This window comes from Gouania willdenowi, chromosome 13, assembly GCF_900634775.1.
Source record: "Gouania willdenowi chromosome 13, fGouWil2.1, whole genome shotgun sequence".
Taxonomy (NCBI): Eukaryota; Metazoa; Chordata; class Actinopteri; order Blenniiformes; family Gobiesocidae; genus Gouania; species Gouania willdenowi.
Window position 1 is genome coordinate 35,438,699 of NC_041056.1, and position 10,662 is coordinate 35,449,360.

The 10,662-nt window shown below is 34.7% G+C and overlaps 1 protein-coding gene across 1 annotated transcript; it reads right to left on the reverse strand.

Moving 5' to 3' along the window:
• Window positions 1-5,388: 5,388 nt before the first annotated feature.
• LOC114474759 (uncharacterized) lies at window positions 5,389-8,316 on the reverse strand. Its single transcript, XM_028465266.1, has 2 exons — window positions 8,143-8,316; window positions 5,389-6,245 (listed from the first exon to the last, which is right to left on the reverse strand). The coding sequence occupies exons 1-2, from the start codon at window positions 8,169-8,171 to the stop codon at window positions 5,558-5,560; spliced, it is 717 nt and encodes a 238-aa protein (XP_028321067.1). The 5' UTR covers window positions 8,172-8,316; the 3' UTR covers window positions 5,389-5,557.
• Window positions 8,317-10,662: the final 2,346 nt, after the last annotated feature.

Consider the following 10,662-nt stretch of genomic DNA (forward strand, 5'->3'; position numbering starts at 1 on the left):
GAAGTCCTTTGGCTCCTATAGCTGGTGACAGCGCCTGCACAGTAGATCTCCTATTGTTTTGTCGTCTCTGCTTCTTTTAAAGCCAAATTAGTTCCAAATGGGACTTTTGGAGTTTGTATTTTTTAGTAAAATTAGTGATGCCGTGGCAGACTCACCGCTGGGGCCCGGTGCTTCTGCCATGTGTTGTCTCGTGTTTGTGACTGTAACCGTTGTGTAGAATTTCTAGTATAGTAGGAACTGTTATAATTTGGTACCACGGGGTACCGTAGGTATCGTGCAACTATAGGTTTATCATCATCATTTCTCACTCACTCACAACCTTATTTGCATACTCTTGGACTCAAGGAGGCAAACATGAGGTCAAAGCATTTTACTGACATAACAAAACAACACGCTTCTCACACAAGTACCATTTCTCCCCTTAATGACCTGCTGTCAGTCTGTCATACAAATATGGGACAAAAACATGGGTGATATTTATATATAGATCTATTTATCAATCTGTGTCTTAATAGTACATAAATTACAAGTTCTAAATAAAATCCACATGAGCCAAATTAAAAGTTAGAGCCTTTTAATAACTGAAGTCTCAGGGCATTAATGTGGACATGAAAAGTAACATTTAAATGAAAAAAATAGATATAAGATAAAAGCTTCTTTAAAAATATAAATAAGTGATAAGTCAACAAATAACTAACAACAATATTATATTAGCATTGTGCTGAGTTTTCACCGTGTTTGTCCATGTTGTGAAATGGCTGGATCAGCTTTTTCTGTAAAAACCACCTGCTTCCCTTTTGGCCTCTTTAATCTGGCAGGTTTATCTTATGTAGCCACCAGAGGTATAAAGAGTACTGATATATCCTACTCAAGTAGAAGTACTGTTATTTGAAAGAAATAGCATTGATTATCTAGGTAGGTACTTTGAACATGTTTTAATCAAGTTAAAAAAGTTTAGTTGTTCTCTAGTTCGATTGGAGAATAACTAAATGACAACAAAAAAAAAACACTTACAAAGCTGCTTTCTCCTTTCTTACCACATGGTGGCAGTCTAAGCACACATCTTACTGAGCTCAGAAAATGTGTTTTGATACAATGTGGACCGACCTGCATAAGAAGAAACCAAATCGATCAGGACAAATGACCATCTATTCTATATGTTCTTTGATATAAATAAATATGATCAATATAAATAGGCCATGTAAAAAATATTGTCCTCCAAAACAATTTAAAAGCTTTCTTTTTTTCAGTTTTTAATAATTTTATAGGTAATAATATAGTACCCATGTTGACTTTTGGAAATATAATTATATTTTGACATAACATAGTTATTGCGTTAAACTCTGCAGAAAAGCTTGGTGATTAGAAATCGCCTTCATTTTAAATCCACATATGGATTGGATTTAGATAATCATCTGTAAAGCCATTATTAAACAATCTTCTGATAGGGCAATCTCTGTTAAAGTTGTAATATTGTAATTAAAATAAAATTGGCGCATAAAAACTGTCATTTACAATTTAACTAAATGCAAAACTGTGGAAGCTTTTTACAGTTCTGTGGCTTACACATATGTAGTTAAAATGATTAAAATAGGTTTTATATCATAACTTGTCCTCTTAAGGATCATTTTACCATTAAAAGAAAAAGAAAATCTAGGGCTATATACTGACACAAAAAATGTTCAGACGCCCACACCAAAAATATTAAGGCTAATATTTTCATGAATAACAAAGCCTAACAAGGTAACCAAGTATTGAGACAGAAAATTAGATAAAAGATAATATTTTTTACTGTATTCTACAGCTGACTTAAGACATGGGTCAAAACCGACCTGGTATCATAACCGATTGTTACAGAAAACTGAAGTTTTATGGGGTTATTTATTAAAGACTCAGTAATTGTGATTAATTGTAATTTAACTTTAGTAATTCAGAACATAAATGTAATTGAATTTCAGTGGAAAATATGCTTCTAATTTTAATTGTAATTGGAAAAAATGCCCATCAACGTAATCATAATTGCGTTGTAATTGAACATTGATAATTGAATGCGTAATTGTATTTTTAAAATGTAATTGACTCCAACCCTGATTCAAGCTAAAGTTTACATGCACTAGATTTACAACCTTTTAAAATGATTGCAGTAACAAAAGTGGTGAAGGGGTATAGAAGATTCATTGAAAAGATAAAACTAACCTGAAAAAAACCAGCAAGACACACTGTATTTATTACACAATATTTATTAACAGCAATTCTAATTAGAAAATCAACTTTTTACACAAGAATGAGAATGAAGGAGATGTAAATAAAGTTTTCTCAGAGATTTCATCATCAGAGTCTTCCCTCTGTTTAGTTCCCTCTGCAGATGTTGAGCAAAAGATGGAAAGGAGGTCTTGTATCTCAGGGATGAAAGTTATGTAGATTTGTATGGGGGTACCAAGTGTAAAAATGTAGTATAAAAGTTGTAGCTAACACATTTTCATTATTTATCTCACTTTTCTCATATTTAGCACGTTCCTACATTTAACCACTTAGAGGTAAAAAAAAAGCATTAAATCTAAATGGTATATGTTATATCTAATTGTTAAATCTATATCTAAATTCAATTCAACTCAACCTTAACTTTAACTTTATTTATATAGCGCAAAATACAACAAAGTCATCTCAAAGCGCCGATTAAAATAGAAAGTCCATCGTAAAAAAGAAGAAAGAACCCAACAAGATCCACATGAACAAGCATTTAGCGACAGTGGGAAGAAAAAACTCCCTTTTTTTATAGGAAGAAATCTCCAGCGGAACCAGGTTCAGAGGTGGCAGCCATCCGCTTCAACTGGTTGGGTTAGTGAACAGAGGGACTAGTTGACTCGCAAAATCTTATATCTAAATGTAAAATCTAAATATTAATTCTAAATCTAAATTTAAATATTAAAATTAAATCTAAATATTAAATCTAAATATTAAATCTAAATTTAAATATTAAATCTAAATATTAAATCTCAATCTAAATATTAAATCTAAATATTAAATTTAAATCTAAATATTAAATCTCAATCCAAATATTAAATCTAAATTTAAACATTAAATTTAAATATTAAATTTAAATCTAAATATTAAATATTACATCTAAATATTAAATCTGAATATTAAATCTAAATTTAAATATTAAATCTAAATATTAAATCTAAATTTAAATATTAAATTTAAATATTAAATTTAAATCTAAATATTAAATTTAAATCTAAATATTAAATATTACATCTAAATATTAAATCTGAATATTAAATCTAAATTTAAACATTAAATCTAAATCTAAATATTAAATCTAAATCTAAATGTAAATAGTATATGTTAAATCTAACTAACTGGTCAGTAGTATTTTAACAGCCAATCTTCAGCACGCCGTCCAGCATTTCCCACGACTGACTATTTACAAAACACACACCGTCTCCTTCACCTTACTCTACTTTGCCCCACCAAAGCGCCTCTTCCTGCCACAGCTCCCCCTACAGGCTCCACCCATTACTACGTTCCTCTGCTCACACCTTTCCCATTCAGTCCATAATCACAGCCAGGCCCCCTAAACCCTACAAAAATGACACTAAACGCATAAAACGGCCCAATCCCATCCTCCGTCCACTCCCTCGTTCCTCACAGCCACCCTCAACGCTGAAAATACTGAAACTGGCTCTCCTTAACACCCGTTCACTGAACAATAAAGCACTTATCCTACATGAATTCATAACAGACAATAACCTGGACTTCCTCTGCATCACTGAAACCTGGCATAAACCTCTGGACTATTTCTCACTAAACCAAGCCACTCCCCCTGGTTACACTTACATTGAACAGCCCCATCTCACTGGCCGGGGCAGTGGCGTAGCCTCAGTCCATAAAAAAGCCCTCAACATCAGCACCATATCCACAACATCCTTTCAGTCATTCTGAATCCCTTGCTCTACTGGACTGCCACAACTTCACTCAGCAAGTCAACTTCCCCTTACACACCCATGGCCACACCCTAGATTTAGTCTGCTCCACCGGTCTCACCATCCAGTAACTTTCCAGTACTGACCTCTGCATCTCCGATCATCTGGCTATCACCATGGACCTCCACCTCCCCCTTCCCACCCTCCACCCCAACGACAAGCAAACCATTTGTTTTAGAAACCTGAAATCCATCTCTCATGATTTTTCCACTTCTCTTCTTAACCTTCTGTCTGCCCCCCCCCCGCTCTCTGACGACCCCACGGACCTTGTTAATCATTACAATAATTGCCTCTCCTCCTGCCTCGACCAACTTGCCCCCTCCAAAACCAAATTAGTCTCATTTACACACACCGCCCCCTGGTACACCCCCAACCTCAGAAAACTAAAAACCCACAAACGCCAACTTGAACGTCTCCACATAAAAAAAAGGTTTAACAGTCCATCTCCAAGCCTACTCCGATCACCTTCAACTATACAAAACTGCCATGAACACCGCCCGCTCTAACTACTACTCTAACCTTAACCTAAATGTTTCACACATTTGCTAATTGACCCCACCCCTTGGAACCTCAACCAATACACAAGCAGAAACACACACAGCCGATCCCACCCACCTCTTCACCGATGCCTGCCTGGGTGATATGTATGGCTGGTTCTCTCCCGGCGGTGGAGATCGAGTGCATATCACCCAGACAGGCATTGGTGAAAGGGTGTGTGGGAGCGGCTGTGTGTCTCTCTGCTTGTGTAATGGTTGAGGTTACAAGGGGTGGGGTAAATTAGCATATGTGCGAAATATTTAGGTTCAACATTTAGATTTAGATTTAATATTTAGATATAAGATCAAGCATTTAGATATGATATATAACATTTAGATTTAGATTTAAACATTTAGATTTAACATAGGGGTGGGCGATATGGGAAAAATATCATATCACGATTTTTTCTTTGTGAAATCACGCTCGCGATTTTATCACGATTTTTTTCACTCAAATCATTTAGACTATTTTAAAGTTATTTTAATAAAACCTTCTTAAAATCATCGCCCTAAATGAAAAATAGGAATAAAAGATAATTTAGGACAAGGTAATTACAAGACAAGTTATTTTAGTCCCAGTCTTTTTACTTTGTTTAACTAAAGTGGTGTAACATTAGCATTAGCAACACTTGCTACATAACAATGCAGCACATCAGTCTAGTGATTTATATTTGTTATTGAGGTAACACAATCATATTAATAAAATCCTACTTTAAGCAGTGTTTGAACGCCTCATTTCACACAGTTTAGACAATCATATTCTTTACAAGATAAAATGTTACTGCTTTGGTTACATTAGGCCTGTGTGATATGGACCAATATTCATCTCTCTATTTTTTTCCTCAATATGGCAATAGGTGATTTAATTCCATTATTAATATATTTTTTTTTTCAATAGTTCTACAAGATAAACAATAATGGGTCATTTTTACACTTGGCACCTCATAGATTTGGGTGGGCAGTAGATAAGCAGTATTGTAGAAAAGGGGTGGGGGGTACCACCAGGTGACCACAACCAGCCCCTCCTCCTCCTCCTCAAGGCCAGCTGATTGGTGTAATGTTCTTTTTATGTCCAGAGACGGTTGCTGTACTGCTTTTTGTCACTGAGAATGTCCTTATTGGCATCGTTGCCCCAGAGATGGTCCTTGTTGGTATTTTTGACTCCTTTAGAAAGTTCTGGAGGGTGGAGCGGATGCTTGTCAAGAATAAGTGGTTTCCCTCATCAGAGAAATGAACTCCGTCTGGAATAAACAGTGATCGTTTGTAGAATCGCAGGAGAGGATGTTCAACAACGTCTCCTTTGAAACAGACAGACGCCCTCTTGACAAAATGATTGATGGTTTTTCTGTCCCTGATGATCTGGGACAGCTTCCCGTACCTCCAGGATCTGCGTTCATTAATGGAGGAGAAGATGATCTTCATTGCAGGGAATTTAATGTGCAATTTGGTAAAGTCCTCTTTAATAGTGTAGGCCAGACTATTTGCACTGTTTATGCCCAGGTTGTTTCCTCCGGCGTGAACCAGGAGGATGTCAGGGGGTCCCTGGGTGGAAAGCTGACCATAAAAACAAGGCAGAACTCCTTCCCACCTCATCCCTCCTTTTCCAAACCAGTGCACGTTGGCGTCCAGTCCCAAATTGTCTCCAAAAAACTTTAGTGCAGCCTCCTCGCCCCGCCGGATGTAACTGGAGCCGATTATCCACACTTTGTCCTTTCTCTGTGATCTGTAACATAGACATGGAATCAGGTTAGGATTCATGAAAATAAATACAAAAAAGTACTCATCATTGTCGTTTAGCCTGTCCATGTTTTATCATCATATTAGCTGGAAGTGTGTAGTTCCAGTTACGAGTTAAGCCTCACTTCAGATTGAAAATTCTAATTAAAAGTCAGCTCTGAGATTCTTTTTCTCTCCAATGGCTACAGGTCATTACTTCATACAGTATAAACCAGTGGTTCTCAAACTTTTTTGACTCAAGTACCCCTTTTCTCTTATTTCTGAATCCAAGTACTCCCTTTTATCCGACTACAATATTTTATTCAGAAGTCTGTGAAAAAACAACTATAAAGCACAATGATGGAAATAATGAGTGATAACACACATTTGAAAGAATCTCATTTTGTAAATAAATAGAATGAAACAGTATTTAGTGCCTCCTGAATAGATTTATTTCTATAGATTTTACCATTTACGATCATCTCCTTCATCACGTGGGACCAAGACTGACCCTTGTATTTTCAGTTCATGTTCTAATGATTAGAACATGAACTGAAAATAATAATATTAATATTAATAACTAATCAATATCATTTCTAACATCATTTTGTGTGTTTTTAGTGTCTGTTTTGTTGTTGTTTGTCTGTTCTTTTTTATTATTCACTATATTTTTCTCTTATTTTGTGTGTCTTTCAGTGTTGGTAACGTTACTTTAAAAAAGTAATATTATATAGTAATTATAACTATTAATATTAGTTATAGGTACTCACTACTTGATCCAAAAAGTAACTGAGTTAGTAACTTAATTACTCTATAATAAAAGTAACTCATTAACAAGGAAAGTAAGTATTTGCGATACTTAAAAAAAAAAAAAAAAAAACCGTGTGTCATTGTGAGGTGCTTCATTAAATTCTAGTTACTTACAACGGATGTGGACAAAGTCTTCACTCCTGGATATAAAGTACACTTCACATGCACGTTCTTGCCTTTGACCACAATTAAATTAAAGTAGTATTTGTATCGCCACCTTAAAAATAACAACTTTTCATCGGAATGCTCCACGATCGCCATCTCTGCTTCTTCATCAAATCTGTAGTGGTTGTGTGTGTGCTGCCACATGTGTAAAAACACTGTCTCTGATTGGCTACCATGAAACATGACGCCGTCTTAGCCAATCATAATCGCTCACCTTGTTTTTAACCCACCTCCTCACTATAGCTGCATATGAAGCCAGGGGAGCTTTCTGATCACAGTTTATTCAATCAATACATGTAACTCACCGCATTTAATGTTCATTAACATTAACGGAGTTGTAATGGCGTAAAAAGTGTATTAGTTAGATTACCCTGTTACTGAAAAACAAACGCCGTTATTTTAAACGCCGTTATTTCAAACACTGGTGTATTTGTTGTTGTTTTGTGTGTTAGCTGGTAATAGTAAGTCATTTTCTCTCTTAGTGTGTGTGTTTGTTTGTCCTTTTGTATATTTTTCTCATATTTTGTGTGTTTTTAATGTCGTTTTGTAAGTTTCCGGTAAAATTTAGTATGATCATTTTTAACAAGAAATAAACCTCATAAAACCCCATTTTTCAAAGCTTTCTATTGTTAATTTTACTCTATCTCTCTCAAGTACTCCCTGTAGTGCCTTTGCCTCCCCCCTAGGGGTACACGTACCCCCCATTTGAGAAACACTGGTATAAACCATACGTTTTCATTATTTCTCCAACATGTGGAGTCTTTCTGATTGACATAAAACTACTACAAAACATTTGGAAGTGAGGCAGGACCATTTTCTAAATAAATATTTACAAAATTATGAAGGAAATAGCTCTAAATATTTGACTTGAGCCCCTCCCAAAAAAAAAATATAAATAAAAAAAACGAATTCATAAAAAAATGTCTTACCTTTCAAGCTGATGCTGCTGGGCCGTCATTTTTTCATCCAGTTCGTCCGGTTTCCTGTTTCCACTGGTAGAAATGTGGTTTCACCACAAGATGTCGTCCGATCAACACAGTTGAAGAAAATTTGTTTGAAGAGCTCCACAAAAATGGTGCTGTTACTCACAGAGATGATGAGCAACTGACAATAAAAGTGGACTGTTAGTAATGGACAGTTAGGCTTGTTCCCCAGGCAACCCAACCTCTCATCTGATTGGTCAACACAGTTTTTTCAGCTCAACAATTGCGTTTAAAGCAAAACAAAACATTTCAGGAAACAAAATGACAAATAATTTATTTTAAACAAACAAAGAAACAAACATACAAACAAAAAAAACTGTTATTGCGATTTTACAAAGAAAAACATTTTTTTGGAGGGGTGGCAATAAGGGAAAAAAATAAATAAAAATCACAATTTTTTCTTTATAAAATCGCGATCATTTTTTTTTTTTTTTTCTTTCTCCATTCAGATCATTTAGATTATTTTAAAGTTATTTATCAATAAAACAAACCATTTCACCAACTTAAAACATTGCCCTAAATGGAAAATTTGGATACAAGATAATAAAAAACGATGTAAGCAGTTTATCAAACTGGTTCTATGTACAATTTACATCAAACAAAAATGTCGACAAGTTATTTTTAGTGACACAGCCTTTTTACTTAGTTTAACTAAAGAAGTGTAGCATTAGCAACACTTGCTACATAACAAGGCAGCATATCAGTGATTTTTTTATTTATTTTTTATTTTTTTTAGGTAACACTCATGTTAATAAAATCCTACTTTAAGCCGTGTTTCGGACCCCTCATTTCTCACAGTTTGGACAATTACATGTTTTACAAGATAAAACATTACTGCTTTGTTTACATTAGGTCTGGGTGACATAGACCAATATTCATATCTCTATATTTTTCCTCAAAATGGTGATAGGCGATATAAACTTTTTTTAATTTTATTTTTCAATATAGTTTTAAAAGAGAAACAATAATTGGTGAAAGTCAGTGGTTAAAAATGTCACAAAGAGCCTTTTATTAATCACTAGCAGCACAATATCAACATTTTGTGTCACTTTTGATTTTTTCCTTCATTGAGGCTGAAATGTGTGATTTAATATTGTCGCGTTGCTAAACCACATTCAGAACGTTGTCTCTTTAAGAAGTGTGTAAACAGTCCCAGAACCCATAAACAAGCCAGAACAAATGTAGTTTATACAATGGAGTGAATGAGTGTGTGTCAGGGTCATTATACTTTTTGAAATGTAATTTGTTTTTATTTGATTTGAGTTTTTCAGATGTTTTATTTTTTTAAGTTAGTTTGTTTAACTAACTAAATAAATAAAAAGGGAGTGACAAAGGAAGCGGAAAATGAACTTACATCATTTAAGACCTCGTTTACAAAATATGGACTTTTTCAAGATTTGGAAATTTTCAAGGTGTGGTCTGTTCCCAATCAAGCCTTCCCCACTATCTGACTGCTTGTACACAGAATGATTGTTGGTTTATTGTCAAGAGAATCAGTGAACATAAAAGCTCCATCAGATGTGCCAATCCTAACTACTTGTATCCAGTGGCCAGTAATTTAATGCTGTTTCACACCCTATCTCTTCTGTCATTTCCAGGGAATTCAGCATGTACTGTTGTCAAGAGGATGAGACGCTGACAAAAATAACTATTTTGGATTCACACACTAGACTCTCAACACCCAAAGAGCTTAAATATAGATTTTGATATGATTTAATATAATATGGATTCTTGTAGATTAGCCATGGTTTTAGACACTGCATATTGACCGTCTGCCTGATGTGTATGCAGTGTCCTCATCCTTTAATACCAAGTATTTGTTCTCACACTGTTTATATATTTGTGTATATAATTAGTTTTCTCACTACAAACTCCTCATTCTACTTCTGAACTACATCTCCCACATGATCAATAGTGGTGTAGCAAACATGTGACTGATTGCCTTTATTAGATAAGCCTGTTCATTGTACCCATGCTTTTTGTTACCCAGATGAAGAAAGCTTGGCTATTACATTTTTACATGTATATTACAAACACATTTTGGCAAATATAACCAAAGGGAAAAAAAAAGAACAAATATTGTCAGTAAGGAATAATGACACACAGCAGCTTAAGGACACAGCAGGTTATTTTAATTAACTTTGCAACATTCAAGACAAATGACAGAAATGGTGCGATTCACCCGAAGCGTCATTTACAAATCTTTCATATTACAATAAAGTGTGTGTGTGTGTGTGTGTGTGTGTACTCCACACATCCTACTATTCACCCCAGTTAGGTATGGGGTGCCGAATGTAAAGACTCGTTCACTTTTTCATAAAAAACATATTTTGAACATTTAGCCGACTTTCCTCACATTTAGCAATTTCTTTCTTTTATTTGAGACAGAAATTCATGAAAAACATCATGTTCTATATCATTATTAAAAAAGTGTACTGATGGAAAACTAATCTAAATGTAAATATT

Excerpts from the sequence above, each read along its gene's own strand:
- LOC114474759 (XM_028465266.1), bottom strand. The coding sequence starts at position 8,171 with ATGACGGCCCAGCAGCATCAGCTTGAAAG. Across the intron at positions 6,246-8,142 it reads CAGCAGCATCAGCTTGAAAG|ATCACAGAGAAAGGACAAAG; the intron begins GTAAGACATTTT and ends TCTATGTTACAG.